The following is a 16,322-nucleotide window of genomic DNA, read 5'->3' as shown; positions in this document are numbered from 1 at the left end:
TTAGTCAGCGTCATCATTATGCCCATCATTACAGGATGAGAGGAACAGAAATTGAACAACTAAGAATATCTCAGTCACTCTGTGTCTCAGGGTTATTACTTTCTGTATTTTAATTAGTTTTTAAGTCAACTTCTAGAGTGAATGCGCTTCTTTCAGTTACATTTTTATTTAAAATTGTTCAGTATTAGTCTTTATTAGTTTTCATTTTTAAAGTTCAGGATTTGCACACATAGGGAAGGTAATTATTGTAGTTATTAAAACTATGTTAGACTAACTGCAGACTACAGCTTTTCTCTTGACCCAGCTTACAGGTTCTTATGGAAAGGTTATCCATTATCTAATATTTGCAGAGACCAGATGCTCGTATTCACAGACATATAATAGTGATGAAGCTCAAGGTAGCTGATCAATACAGACGAATACAGGTGCAACAGGGGAGAGGAAAGCAGCTCCCTTCTGTGGAGCTTTAAGATTGGGGGGGGGGGGGGGGGGGGCATCTAACACACCAAGATATTGGCAGCTAGTTTATGCATTAAGTTAAGGCTGGTTCACACACATATGCTCAGGATGAAGCTGGAAACAGGACACAGCTGATCTGGCACACCAACCCCCATGAAGTTACAAGGGCATTTCCTGTGCCTGAGGGATTGTGGGAGATTTACTGGAGGCTGGAGTTTTTGTTATTCTGTTTAAGCAATGCTTGAGCTCTGCATATCCATGAATGGACACACACACACTCTCAGATGTGCACGCACACATACTCTGGGTAAATGGAAACATGTCATCAGTAGAGAGGACGGTGAAACCGCTAAACAGCAGGAGGGGGAAAACCCCCCCCAAAACAAAACATACCACAGTAGCTGGCATAAGACTCACATAAAAACTACACTGAATATTTGTAAATCTCAGTAAAGTTTACTCCATTAAGGCTTCATGGGCTCTGTGTGTGTCTGTCTGTGTGCGTACCTGTCTCCTCTGGCGAGTTGCTCTCCTGGGACAAGGTAGTCCAGCTCAACTCTTCGTCACTGGGGTTCAGATTCTGGATGCGGTTCAAAGCACAGTCTGTCTTTGCACCAGTTCTTCTGTCCTTCTTCGTCTCTGGAGAGGAGGATGAGGAGGAAGAGGAGGGGCAGGAGACCATGGAGAGCAGGGGAGTGTCTTCTGGACCGGCTTGCTTGGGTGGGGAAGGAGGAGGGGGTACTGGAGAGTTCTTGCCAGATTTGAGGAGCTTGAGGTTGGAGTGGAGGTCAGAGATGAGCTCCAGGCCTGGAGAAACTTTGTGGTTCTTCACAGGGGGCTCACTGTCTACTGTCAGTAAAGGCTTCGTCTCCTCATCTTCCTCTTCCCCCACCATCTCATCTTCCTCGATCTTCATCTTTAACATCATTTCCTTCTCAGACAAGATGCTGATGTCATTGGTGTCCTCTGAGTCAAAGTCCAAATCAGCCGTGCTGCTGCTCAGTTTGAGCTCCACAGTCATGTTTATGTTACAGTCCAAGTCAGGCTCTGTCGTCTGCTCAGCCTCTACATCACTGTGAGTATCTGGGTGAAGGTCGGCATCTTCCTCTCGATCATTATTAGTAAGAGTGTGACTGTCTTGTTCCTCTGCCACGTTGACATTAAGGTCATCTGCTACTATTTCTGAATCCATCAAATCAGGGTCAGTTGTGTTTTTGTTGTGGTCCTGGCCAGCTTTACGAAGCTGGTTCACCCCATTCTTTGCTAGTTTGGGATTGTTGGGAGTTGAGGACTGTGATGGGGATGACGATGGAGATGATGATGCTGATGAAGGCGGCACCACTTCACCGAGGCCCATGGCGGCCTGGATGCTGGTAAGTGCATACTTCTTCCGACATTTGGGAGGAGTGGCGGAGCCTTGTTTGATGACATCGCTGGTGAGGAGCTGATTGTGTGAAGAGCGAAGGCTGAGTGAGGTGGGGGGCGTGGCGACAGGGCCGTTACGATTGGTCACGTCTACTGACATCATCGTTGCACCAGACAGATCACCTGAAGCAGAAAAAAATAAATAGTGAATTTAAAAACCTAAATATCCACGTGTTAATACACAGACAACACACAGGTGAGACATCACAGTCAATAACATCTATGTTTGTTTTAAAAAAAAAAAAAAAGATTACCATTTCATTTTCTTACACATTATGTTAATTTCTTCATGCTGCTGCCAATGTCGACTGTTAGGTTCTCCATTTGCATTCGCCACCAAATACAGAATGAACAATTTGAGAAAGCACTGCAGGTCCCTAGTTTTATTATGTCATTTTATTACGTGCCATCCTAAGATGTTATGGCGCCATTCGCCACTAGCCTAGGGCACTGCAAGGAAGAAGGTTCCTGTTACTAGCAATGCTAATGTTAGCACTTCTGGGAATAACGTGTGGCACTGCATGTGTGTTGAACATTATTCATGATGCAAAGTGCCATATATATCTATAGCTTAAATTAGGGGCAATCGTGGCTCAAGAGTTGGGCGTTCATCTTGTAATCGGAAGGTTGCCGGTTCGAGCCCCGGCTCCGACAGTCTCGGTCGTTGTGTCCTTGGGCAAGACACTTCACCCGTTGCCTACTGGTGGTGGTCAGAGGGCCCGGTGGCGCCAGTGTCCGGCAGCCTCGCCTCTGTCAGTGCGCCCCAGGGCGGCTGTGGCTACATTGTAGCTTGCCATCACCAGTGTGTGAATGTGTGTGTGAATGGGTAGATGATTGTGTATAGTGTAAAGTGCTTTGGGGTCCTTAGGACCAAGTAAAGCGCTATATAAATACAGACCATTTACCATTTAAATTATTAAATCTTCAACCTCATCCATTAGCGTGGACTTAATTTTACCAATATTCTTACTCGTTTTTATCCCAGAAACTAGGAAAACCAGGAACATTGCTGCTGTACATCCACACAATGGATTTGAAATGGAAAAAATCAAGACCTGACTGAGCAGGTGGACTTTCAGCTAAAATTCAAGCTTTTTAAACAGGCGCGCTTAGTTGAGCTAAGGTCAGGCCCATGGGTTATTATTGATCTGTAATATAGATAACCATAGCTTTTGTGGGATCTGGGCAGATACTTCAAGCAGCAGTCATATCACGATAGACTCAGCTGCATACCATGCCCGCGCCATAACACCGCCTTACCACGATGGACAGATGTGGTACGCCTCCAGTCTTCTAAATACTGTTCTGTTGCCACCGTTTTCATACAAATTCCAGTTGATTTAATCCTTTCAAACAGTATTTTGATCTTTTCTCTGATCTAAACTCTGATCTCATGTTTCTATTTAAGCGTCAGTGGTTTGCATCTTGAGGTAAACTCTCCGTATTTACATTCATGAAGGCGACTCTTGATTGCAGACTTTGGACTTTGACACCTTATCACCTACAAGAATGCTCTTGGCTTGGCCAAATGGTGCAAAGGGATTTTGTTAACTCCATTTTAATTATCTTCTGTCGTCTTTGAGTCCTTTTGCCGTTGCTGAGCTGACCAGTGTATTCCTTCTTTTTGAGAATGCTCCAAGAGTGGTGGTTAAACCAACAATTAAGTTTCTGCTATCTCTCTGATAGGACTGTTTTGTTTCAAGTCTAATGAAGCCCTCCATCGCTTGCATCAACACCTCTTTGGCAGTTCTCATTAAGAGTTGTCAAATACAAATTAAATACTTTTATCGTGCTGAATAATGAGGAAACAAAAGACAAGTGGCTATAAAAAGGGCTTATCAAACAACTAGCTGATTTTTTTTAGCCTGTAAAAAATGGACATATGGTTTAAAAAAAAAAAATCAACAACAATTGTGATTCTTAAACTGGCAATGCAATATTTTTTTGCGCATCTCAAATTTAAGCCAAAAGTATATCCTTTGATTACAGTCTCATTTCAAATCGATTGTGCTGGTGAAAAGAAATAACATTTTAAAAATGGTTTAAAGTCAGGTCCATAATTATGGACCTGATGTGCATGTAACAAATTATTAAAAAATATATGTCATTTAAAGATTAATAAGAAAAAGGTCAGCCATCTTCAGCAGTGAATAAAGTCCAGTGACTTTAAGAAAAATACATTCTGTTCTGTTAACTTTTACAGTTTGAGCTGCTACGACATGTCTTTTATTTTTACTCATTAATGCATAAACCCACCGCTACCAGCAGCTTTTAAGGTGGAATGAATAGTCACATAAATCCACAGAAGTGAGTAGAAAGTTCTGCAGGTGACCTAATAATACCAAAGCACTCATTTATAAGCACAAAGATGGCGGCTTACTTCATTCTACCGAAAACAGCACAAATAATAGCAGGTCAACAACGAGCAGCCTTTTTGAAGAGTCGAGTAATCCACCAAATATTAAAGCGTAAGCGCAGGTTTTACGGGTGTTCGAGAGGCAGCTGAAGGAGAACTGATGTGTTTTGATATAAGGGTGAACTCATCTGTTGAAAATTGATGGGGGCCGTTTAGTCTTGTTGAAACAGCTGTTCATAAGAGATAGTTGAAGTACAGGATTTATCAGGGGAAAGGCTGCTTTATTAGAAAGACGTTTGCTGTATAAATCTGAGATTTGAATACTGAAATCTGGAAAATTTGGATTTCTGAACACTTGGATAAAAGAGAACACAAATCATCTATGCACAATTACGAGCATAAATATGCACATTTCTATTGTCTCTGCATGCCAATGTGATCTTGCAGAATTTGTTAATGTACAGAGGTGCACTGCTGCTACATGCTCGACTCTGGATCTACTGTAGACTTGGGATCTCTGACTGGAAGTGTGACTAAAACCCTGAAACACTGCAAACGCATCAGAGCTCACTGTAAAAATGACTTTGCTCCTTATTCATCTTATCTTGCGATTCTCCTCCTCCCTCCAGCACCCCACACCCAGCTCTGCTTCATTAAAATACCAGCATTACTTAGAACCCAGGATTTGTGGGTCTCTGCTCTAAAACATTGAATACAAGGACTCGGCAAAGAGTCAGAGGTCAGAGCTGAAGCTTTGGTACCCTGCTCACAGCTTTGAGCCATCCAGCCATGCCGAGTACACTCTGATAACATCCTACCCTCTAATCCCAAATAAATGAATACTCCTAACAGCAAGTATCACAGCCACATCAGGCTGTGATACCGTCAGTGTTAAATTTGCAGTAAACTGCATGCTTCCGACCTTAGTAAGACATGACTGCGTGAGTCATTGAAATACTTCACTCCAGAAATGCCAAAAAATACATAAGAACAACCTCTAGATTCCAATTTGACCACAACTCTCGTTTATGACGTTTGAATTGTCACCAGATTAGGTCAATGTGGTCATTTTATTTCTTCACTTTGACAAAAAAAAAAAAAAGGGGGGGTTGCTCGGTTGCACCTCAGAACATGTATAGTAACATATTTTAATATTAAAATATGAGGCCATCTGTCTAAAGCAGTCTGAAGCTTAAATGAAACTGGGTCGTTTAACAAGACAATGATTCCGAGTACGTCAGCAAATCTACAACAGAATGGCTGAAAGAGAAAATAATGAAAGTGTTGCAATGACTCACAGTACAGACCTTAACCTGATTGAAATGCTGCGGTGGGAACTTAGGGGAGCTGTGCAAAAATGACTGCTTCAGTTTATCGAGGTTTGCAGGCAATAAGTAAAGATGACCAGGCCAAAATTCCTCCACAGTAAATGTGAGAGACTGATAAAGTTGCTCAGAATACAAGTTACAGTCACTGTAGGTGGTTCAACAAGCTACTGAATCATGTGCATAGTTTTTCACAGGACTGAATGACTGTACTGTATCAAGAGAATGTTTTTAAGTTCTCCAAGTTAGTCTGTTTATTATTGGGTCACAAGAACAAATGAGGGAACAAGGAAACGAGTAGAGAAATGTGTCCAATATACAGAGTTTATTGGTAACTGTTAGGCATAACTGGGGGAAAAAAGCACAAGTGGTGATAGTGCAACCTAAACTAAAAGGCTAATGAAGTGGTTTTGAGGCACTGATATGTGTGTGTGTGTGTGTGTGTGTGTGTGTGTGTGTGTGTGTGTGTGTGTGTGTGTGTGTGTGTGTGTGTGTGTGTGTGTGTGTGTACCTGACAGGTCTGTCATACACTGGCTGTGGTCACTGTTCAGAGTTATGTGGACTCAGATCTGAGGGGAAAAAAGAACAAAATGATCAACAGAAGAATGAAAAGAATTACGAGAAGTTGTTGGATTGCCCACAGAGACCGCATTCATCCATGTGAAACCCACTGACAGCTGGTTTCTATGGAGACAACACAACACTGTGATAAAGCGAGGATGCTGGCCACAGAAATCAAAATGATTAAACGGAGACTATGAATCAAACATGGAGGAATCAAAGAAGAAATCAGTCGATAGGGATCTCAGACTTCTTCCATACTGTGTCCCTCACACACACGGACCTGAGTACGTCTGATTCTGCATGTATAATACAGTAATAAGGGAGACGGAAGAGGTTTCCGAGACAGCAGAAACTAAAGTGGATATCCAAAGCATTTCTGAATACTTAAACAAAACACACATAATGATAGAGCTGCGGTCAGGGGTATAGAAGTTATGTTAGCAATGCAAATCTACTGTTACTGTAAACACTAAGCTAATCCAACAAGGCTTCCTTCCTATCATAAAGCTAAGGTGGTATCTTAAAGGTGGGAGGAACCTGGAAATGATCGTTTTCTTATCAGGTTTGAAGTCAATCCAAACACTGAAGCAGTCCACCTGAGTCACGCCAAGGAAAATCTGTCAGTGCATTTTTGATGAAGACTAGCACAATTATATATTTCAGCGGCCTACCCAATTTTGACCTACCATAACGGTAGGTCAAAATAGGGAACTTTTGAGGTCGTCTTATCACTAAAAGTTGTTTCGACAATAATTCTGATACAGGAATCACAGCTCTAAGGCAAGCTTGAAAACGTAGGTTAAAGGTGAGACATGTGCTATCCAGTAAAAAGAATCTCTATATAATATTATTCCTACATTATTTCAGTTCAACAACTGCATCACATGCAAGACTTTTAAAAAACAAAAAACAGAAACAGGCCTTTATTTTCAGTCACTACTACAAGAAAAACAGAAAAGCACTTAAAAAAAATAGCTGTTGCGTACCTGAGAGCTAGGGATGGTGGAAAACTCCAGGATGGAGCAGGTCCATACTGGTAGTCAATGGTTCTTTCTTCATCCAATCATGGCTTTACTGAAGCAGCAGCCGCAGCAGCGTCCTGAAGGAGAGAAACATGAAATGGGATTAATGAGAGAGACTGAGGGACGGGTGAGCAGAAAGAGCGAGAGGTCTGAAGGGCACAAGAGGGACAAATAATAAAGACATCAATTATTCACAACCTCAATCAAACAGGAATACACAAGATGGGTGTTTATGTTTGGATATATATATATGTGCGTGTGTGTGAGAGAACATAAGGTTCATTTTGTAGAGAGCTCATATTTCTCTCTTTGGTGCAGTCGGGCCAAACCTTTGCTGACTGGAACCATCATAAACTTAATGCCGCCGGAGGCTTGTAAACTCTCTGCTTTCCAACACACACGCACACACAGCAGACTTTTGAACAGTTCTTATTAACACACAACTATGAGAAGCAGAGAGAAAGATAATGAGTATAGTTAGAATGGACCATAAAAATCCCACTTACATCTGGCTGAAGGGCTGAGAAGACCCTTGGACTGATTTTAGGGTAGGGCTGTTCGATATAACGATATATATCGGAACGTCTATCGTTTCATTTTACGCTATTGTTTGTTTTGTGGTGTCGCAAAATAAACTGTTTACGGCAATATTTTTTCATCGTTTTGATGGTCACTGTAGTGGCTATATTAATTTCTTAAAGTTCTCTCTTTCTCTTATATTTAATATAACCACACTACGGACGGACAAGCGCCTGATTTTATGCGTTGTGGTTAGCAACAACGATGGTAAAACCATCGGGTGTCCGCTTGTTTATTTTCCACATAAACCTTTCACAATAAAGCTCAAGATCCTGTTGAGACTTTTCAAAAGAAACTGAATCACGTGAAAGATTATGCCGAGTATTTATGGATGAGAAGCAAACAAGAGCAGTCAGGTGCTAAAAAATAAACCTTAGACTCAAACGTTAGAACAGACTTTTCCCCGCAGCACGCTGTGTAATAAATACTCAAAGAAAACTGCGGCCATTACAACTTATGTCTAAAAATGTATCGTTTCATGGATCGGTTAAAACACTCGTCTCCAGGTACACGACGCCCAGCTGAAAACACTTCACGCAAGTCGAGCTGCCCGATATTCACAGAATTTACAGAAAATGTAAAAATTTTGTGATTTATATCGTTATCGGATGATAGATGTCTTATATCGGGATATGAGATTTTGGTCATATCACACAGCCCTATTTTAGGGTGTAAAAATTGTAATAACTTCAGAAACTGTTTACCTCATAACATGGTTATGTTTAAAAATCATCAAAGTGGCTTACGGCAAAAGATAACTTGGAAATCAGCCCACCTAAAAGATGTTATTGCATCATTGGATAAACAAAAATCAATTTTTTAATGGTTGCTAATTTCAGAACAAGAATAAGGGATTCACGACCAAAATGAGGGTCTCAGCCCTGTGATGGGTCATGAAAGTACTGCAATTTGGCCACGATAAACCATATATAGTATTAATGTATTCAAAAAAAGTCTTTTGTAAATTATCTTTAAATTTGAGTTAAAGATTTAAATCTTTAAAAAAAAAAAAAATACATAAGAGAACTAAAAATCACCTTCAACAAGCAAATCGCCAGAAGATCAAAATCTACTTGATGAAAACACAGATTAAATATTTCATTTTAGGCTTCTGTAACGTTATCATTAAAGATTTGAGTGGTACACCAAAGATTTTTGGATTTCCAAATTAGAGCTGCACCTGTCTGAGATTTGTCTCGAGTAATGGTAACAAACTGCTGTTCTGTGGATTAATCCGTTTGGTTTGGATCGGTTCGGCGTCGTTCTGCGTTTGCTCCGCCACGAGGCAGAAGCAGCTATTGGGAGAGCTAATGTAGCATTTCACACCTACAATGCCAGCAGCTTCACTTTGCAAGTTTCTTACTTGACTGCAAAACTGTAGGCGAGTGAGTTCACACAACACTCGCAACACAAAGATGTTTTGGCTTCTTTCTCGTGCTCCTCATTCGTCTTACCAAACCACTCGGAGGGAGGCTGGATCAGAAAAACCTGTTGGAAAGCTTTTATAAACACTCATGGCAACATAACCCAGTGTTGTTTAATATCATGATTAATATCATGTCACGTCATTTGTCTCCTATTAGCAACACATGCAATGCGTGTCTGAGTGTGCAATAGAACAAAAATCTAACTAGCCTAAAGTTTCACTTTGAACTGAAATGTGACCAGTGAAAATAAATTAGATTAATGTTGTCAATAAATGCAATACAAATTCAGTGAATTCTTCTTCTTCTATGTATCAGATAAAGTTGCATTGTTGGTTCATGTTCAAAACGAGCCACGGCTAAATGCCAATTTCAGGACATGTGCTAAAGTGGAAATAAAGGAACCAAGGCAACAGAGCTGCAAAACATCCCATAAACAACAAAAGGTCTCCAAGCTCACATCATTTTTCTACAGGTTTACATAACTGAGCAGTGTTATGAAGTTCACATACATCCATGAATGTGATTGTCAATATTATTTAAAACTTGAAGCTTCGACACCAATCTGAGTATCGACTTACATAACAGTCAAACATCTGGTTTGTCTAAGTGTTACAGCAACTGTGATAAAACACTCAAACATCTGAGGAGAAGCTGTATAATTTTCACCAGCTGCACATACTCTAATGCTTTTTTTCTTTTTAATGGTTTATGTTGGGACACGCAAGATCGAATGGACTACACTGTCTGCCATATCACGTGTAAGGGTTTAAAAACTCCTAGGAACAGCAACACTTTAGGAATCACACCGTGAGCAGGCACAGATGAGTTTTGAAGGAAACTCAATTTTCATGCATAATCTGAAAATAAAAAAGAAAAGTTCAGACAAAGAGGTTTGTGTTTAAAAAAAAAAAAAAAAAAAAAAAAAGCAATTGAAATGTTGCATTCTGGGATTAAAATTACAAGGCATGCTCGGTTACTTGGATCCTGCTGCAACAAGTCTGCATACCAGAGAATATATGTGACTTTGTGGGTATTTGCACAAAAGGGTGTCCACACTGAAAACAAATGGATAGTTTGCTGCAGAGTCTGGCAGTTTGGATATTTGCCTTAAACAGCATTTGCACAATAATCACTGCAGTTCATCCTTACGCCTATGATTTGGGAGAAGGCTTGAGGAGAAAGGAGGCCATAGCAGTCTAATCTCAGTTTTTCTTAGTTTGTTAATACACACAACCAGATCTATTATTATTATTATTATTATTATTATTATTGTTATCATCATTATTATTGTTATTATTAAAGTAATCTGCACCAACCACCACCTCACTGGAAATCAAGTCTGCACTTCCTCTAATGGCCTTTTGAGCCTGGCTTCACAATCGAGTCAATGCACACAGACTCTAATGTCAAAATGCCCAGCTCTTACAACACCTGGAACCCTCCCGTGTCCTCCTAATTCAATTCAATTTTATTTTATTTATATAGCGCCAAATCACAACAAAAGTCGCCTCAAGGCGCTTCATAGATACAGAGAAAAACCCAACAATCATATGACCCCCTATGAGCAAGCACTTTGGCGACAATGGGAAGGAAAAACTCCCTTTTAACAGGAAGAAACCTCCGGCAGAATCAGGCTCAGGGAGGGGCGGCCATCTGCTGCGACCGGTTGGGGTGAGAGAAGGAAGACAGGATTAAAGACATGCTGTGGAAGAGAGACAGAGGTTAATAACAGATATGATTCAATGCAGAGAGGTCTATTAATACATAGTGAGTGAGAAAGGTGACTGGAAAGGAAAAACTCAATGCATCATGGGAATCCCCCGGCAGCCTACGTCTATTGCAGCATAACTAAGGGAGGATTCAGGGTCACCTGGTCCAGCCCTAACTATATGCTTTAGCAAAAAGGAAAGCTGGTTCCACAGAAGAGGGGCCTGAAAACTGAAGGCTCTCCCTCCCATTCTACTTTTAAATACTCTAGGAACAACAAGTAGGCCTGCAGAGCGAGAGCAAAGTGCTCTAATAGGGTGGTATGGTACTACAAGGTCATTAAGATAAGATGGGGCCTGATTATTGAAGACCTTGTATGTGAGGAGCAGGATTTTGAATTCAATTCTGGATTTAACAGGAATGTACTCTTGTTTTCACACATCACTATATATCAATAAAAATGTGGTTTGACAACCAATAGAAAGGGTAGGCAGAGACCACCCTTGTTAACTTCTGATGCATGCCCAGTCCTTTTGTCCTAAAAGCAGGCCTGAAATATGACAGAAACTATTCAGTTCAGAAGAGATCATGAAATGCTTATTCCTAGAAGGCTTTAAAGGGGTAAATAGAGTACAAAAAACTAACCCTTTTTAATATTATGGGGGAAATAAAAGGACTTCTGGTCCTATGAATGTCTATGGGAAAACAGTCCTCAGTTTCGACCTCTGTAAGCCCTTTCCCAATGAGTTTATGGGCTCAGGCACTCATTACGGATCAAAGTGAATAAAACGCCAAATCCATTTTGTGAATTTGGATTATTCTAACATTAAAAAAAAAACAGGATTACCCAGGATATGTTAGTATGGGCATGCAGTTTCAAGAGTGAGATCCACCCCACGGTTGGGGTATCTGGTTTCAAACCCTGAAAATGCACATTTCATTAAAAAGAAAGCAGTAGGCGATCCAGACACAGGGCTCCACCTCTACCAACTGGAGTCACTTAACTCGACTGCGCTGAAAAAAAAACAAAAAACAAATACAGGCCGCTGTTTGGTGCAGACCATTTAAATTTGGTCTAAACACTTTGATGCATAAAACTGGAGGAGTTTGCCTTTAAAGTTTAAAGTTAGCACTTAAAAATCGGTCTTTTCATTTTAAGTCCAGTGAACTAAAGTAGTAAAAGACAACAAAAAAGCACCACTGTCCAAACACTAAATACAGACTGCACCGAAGATGCCATATCATTATGATGTTTTCAAAAAAAAAAAGAAAGAGGAGCTGGAGCTACAGTTCAGGAATGCACTAAAACGATAAGTCTGAATCCCAACTACATCTGGATCTGGGCTGCATCGGAGCGTCAGCACCTTTGAAGCACTCCTTGCAGTCCTCTGTTGTGGATGGTGGGGGTGGGGGGGCTATACATAATTAGAGGGCCTATCTGCGGGCAGGGCAGCAGTGGTACTGATACATATAGGGACAGAGTTCAAGCTGAGACACAGACATTTAGACAAAACACTCACCGGGAGGGAGGGGAGGGGTTGGTAATAAGATCTAGGATGTGTCACAGTCTGGCACTGACCTTTAACTTCTGACCTACAGGCCAGCCCACTGAGTGTGTGCTGTTTTTTGTGTGTGTGCATGCACTTAGTGTCGTCTGTATGTCGGAGTGTCCAGATCCTAAAAGAATGAAGGAAGCAGCTGCAAACACTCCATCGCTCTCCGTGACTCTGTTTCTTTTTACGTACGTGCTGTTTCCAACCACCGACACTCTGGACTGAGATTGCTTTTAAACTCATACGCCAGATGGAAGCCTGCCAGCAGTTTGATGGGCCTCATCCCTCCTTCCTGCACCTTCCTCTCAAAGTTTCTCACCATTCTAGTTCCCCTGCTAATCCCACTTGACTTTTACCTTTTTCCCCCCTCAATCCTATTTTCTTGTCCAATTCCCTCTCTTTTCCAGGCTTCCACCTCATTCATCCTCTACCTTTCAACCCCTCACTCTTCTCTTTGTCAAGAAGAGAAATGCTGTCTTTTTCTCAATAAAAGTGAAGGGGGTCTGTAAACTCACATAAAACCACCCATTTCTCGCTATAACGCTGATTTACAGCCCCCTCCCCTCTCTTCTCCCCCACGGCTCGTGAGAAATCCCATCTGTTACCAAAAAAGACTCACAAGAAAGCAAAACTGTCGCAGTCAGAGGCCAGGCCGCCGGAAACAAAACGGATGGATTCAAGCCAGCAAGACAAGCCGAGCTATGCAGAAACAGAAAATGCAGCAGGGTGTTTTTCTGACTTTTTGGATTAGGACGTGAAACTGTAAGGCAGCTGCACAATAGCAGGCAAACTTCCCAGATCTTTCTTGGCTTTGTTTTCATTGGCTGCATCAAAGCCCAGGCCTTCAACACCTAGCTGCAAACTACTTCCACGACAAGCTGACAACACTACTGCCCAAAAGACATGCTGTCAAAGGTGCAGAGCTCCTCACAGCCCAACCACCCGTGTCCCATTTAATGTTGCCTACTACATAGCCTACATCTAAACTATAATGATGCACTGTTGAGCTATTCTACTTTTTCAAGAGGCTGAGGAGAAAAAAAAGGAGGAAAAAATGTAATAATAACAATATGCAGATGATGACGACTTAGACGAAGAAGAGGAAAAAAAGCAGATAAAGGGGAGAAGTAGTAGTCGAAGAAGAAAAAGGAGGAAACGGACAACTGCTAGATGAAGGAGTAAAGGGAGATGAAGTAGAAGAAAAGAGGGAGATCAGAAGAAGGAGATTAAGAAGGAAGGAGAGGAGATGAGGAAACGGGGGAAAAATGAGAGGAAAACAAGCTGTAGTAGCAGAAGACCTGAAGAGGAGGAGAAAAGAAAGAAGTAGAAGACAAGGATAGGTAGAAGATGAAGGAGGAGAAGGAAGAGTGGAAGTAATGCATGTAGATGAAGATAGAAGGAGAAAGAGAAGAAGCAGTAGATGAAGAAAGGGAAAGACGAGGAGGATAACACGAATAAGAGCTAACTTGGTTTTTGCTAGATGTATTTTACACTTCTTCCTTAGAGACCATTATTTATGATTTATTGAAGATGCTCTTTGTAATCTCATTTGGAAAGCATCGTCACGATGAAGGTAGCGATGGTCAATGTAACACACGAAAAACATCGATCAGCCCTACACAAAGCCAAGCAGACTGAAGGATAGATTTTCCTGACATCAAGGTCTCTCGAAGTGTGTGTCTGTGTGTGTAAAAACAATAAAGAAAACATTGACCATTTACAAAATCTGGTTCCACAGCTGCTATCGAAGCTAGACGTCACTGTGCATGTGTGTGTGTGTGTGCGTGCGTGTATCCTTGAATTGTCAAAGCGGGAAATAACAGAGACAAAGTAACACTTTGAATGGTACTGCAGCCTAAACAAACAACCTTATGTACACACAAACACATACACAAACAAAGCTTGCAAACAGAGCTTCAAGTTGTGAGCATGCTCACGTGTCCATGCTTCGTCTAAGCAGCAGTGATGTATAGAGAGTGAAGGACGGACACAAATAGCTCAATGTTTAAGGCACAATTAAAGACTTACAGCGTGTGTGTGTGTGTGTGTGTGTGTGTGTGTGTGTGTGTGTGTGTGTGTGTGTGTAGCTATATCATTTTCTGTCCAGTGTGGTTTCCATGGGCGGGACGGTGAGAGGGGGGAAAAAAAATTACCACAAAAGAAAGGGAAGGAGGGGGGAATTTTCAGGGTGTGCCAAAGAATCTAAGGCATGTGAGGGTGGGTGGGCCAGGGCCACTGTGAGGTGGGGGGCAAAAAAAAAAAAAGACTAATTAGTCAACAGGAGGAGCAGACAAAACACAAAAGCTACATGCCTCAAGAATGAAGGTAAGTAATGAGCATTTGTGAGCACATGTGTGTACACATCCCCCTCACTGACCCAGAGCAAACTGAGCTCTTCAACACTGCCGGTGACAGTGAATGCCCTCTGTATGTATACTTGAAAGTAAATGGGTCAGCTGTGACAGAAAACACATATAGAGTTACTTATTTAACCATAACTCTCTCAACACGTCAGCCAGTCAAAGGCGCAGGACTCCAGAGATACACACACACACACACACTGCTCCTGATGAAACGAGCCCAGATAAAGTCAGGAAGCAGCTGGGGATGACAGCAGGTTAAAGAATTAAATAACACACTTAGAAAATGAGCCCAGAAAACATTCTGCAGGGTTTAAAATCTTTTGATGTAGGAGTGAAAAAAACCGTTTCAGAAACAAAGCCAAGAGACTATTTCCTGGATTTGGGAAACTTGGGACCGAGTGTGCACTAACCCCTCCCCCATTACCAGACCCCTCTTTCCTGTGGGTGAGCACGGAGGTCGAGGGAGGGGGAGAAAGGGTGCACCACGAATACAGTGACACTGAGCGAAACGCAGTAACACAGATGAGCCGGTCCTGCAGCCAGAAAGACTTTGACGTAATGAGACCACAGCTCTTTCCTGGACCCAGCACTGACGGCAACAAGTAGTGCCAGGAGTGTAACAACAACACGTTTATAGTGCAGCCTGTCATGTGCCTGCAGCTCGGGGTAATCGTTTTCCATGGTTACAGGATTATATTACAATATCACTTTTTTCCTTATTTTCAAATACCTTTTCTTGTTTTTTTTATGTTAAGTACTCTGTATTATTAGTGATCATAACATCTGTTGAATGCCTAAAGTACTATTCACTCAAAGAGTCAGTGTTACGTTACTCAACCAAAGTCTGATATGATGACACCCCACTTTAAAAATGGGTTAAAGAGGAGACACGCAAACATTTCTGGTGTGATTCTGAATCCAGCCCTCAAAGTGTTGGTATTGTTGGTTTCCACTGGCCATTGTCATCTCCTTCTCTTCTCAGCAAATTTTACAATCTATATAAGTAAACTTGAATAAACTTGAATACTTAAATCGTGAAGAGTCGATGTGTGATTTAAACCTCGTTGTGAATTTTTCTGAGCTGTATATTTTAACAACAGAAGATTCTCCTCTGGGTGAAGGCCAAAACGTAACATTTGAGAGCGAGTGCCTACTGCTTTTTTTATATGCCTGAAGACCTCAGACAGTGTCCTTGCAATAATAATGTGGTTAGAAAGTTTTTAAAATCCCAGCAGAGCATCCTCCTTGCTGTCCTCCTTGTTTAGGGCTGTTGTTAATAACCAGTATGGAACTAGCACTGGTAGCTAGGTATTGATAAGCAGCTAGATAAGCAACATTGTTATGAGTAGTTATGCAAAACGGGCAGTCCTGCACGAGTCCTTCAAGAGTCGTCTCACTTTACTACACTTAATATAACTAGAGAAATGGTCTGCATCACTGAACTTTCTTTCTTTTTTAATGCTCCACTACCACGGTTTGTCGACTACCACTAAACAACAGAAATAGAAGAACATGCTAAGGTCCATCCAGTACTTTCATTTC

At 41.4% G+C, this 16,322-nt stretch overlaps 1 protein-coding gene across 4 annotated transcripts in view; it reads right to left on the bottom strand.

Moving 5' to 3' along the window:
* The window catches only part of apbb2b (amyloid beta (A4) precursor protein-binding, family B, member 2b), a 55,869-nt gene that overhangs the window by 29,875 nt on the left and 9,672 nt on the right, over positions 1-16,322 (bottom strand). For all 4 annotated transcript variants that reach the window (XM_085161542.1, XM_085161545.1, XM_085161544.1 and 1 more), the window contains exons 2-4: positions 7,116-7,228; positions 6,077-6,134; positions 967-2,007 (exon numbers count right to left, since the gene is read on the bottom strand). In XM_085161542.1, coding sequence (XP_085017668.1) covers positions 967-2,007; positions 6,077-6,092 — 1,057 coding nt within the window. In that variant the 5' untranslated portion in view covers positions 6,093-6,134; positions 7,116-7,228. The remainder of the gene's footprint in view (positions 1-966; positions 2,008-6,076; positions 6,135-7,115; positions 7,229-16,322) is intronic.

Source organism: Neolamprologus multifasciatus, chromosome 6, assembly GCF_963576455.1.
Source record: "Neolamprologus multifasciatus chromosome 6, fNeoMul1.2, whole genome shotgun sequence".
NCBI classification, from domain to species: domain Eukaryota; kingdom Metazoa; phylum Chordata; class Actinopteri; order Cichliformes; family Cichlidae; genus Neolamprologus; species Neolamprologus multifasciatus.
Note: the sequence above shows the minus strand (reverse complement) of the source record. Positions and strands in the feature narration are given on the sequence as shown.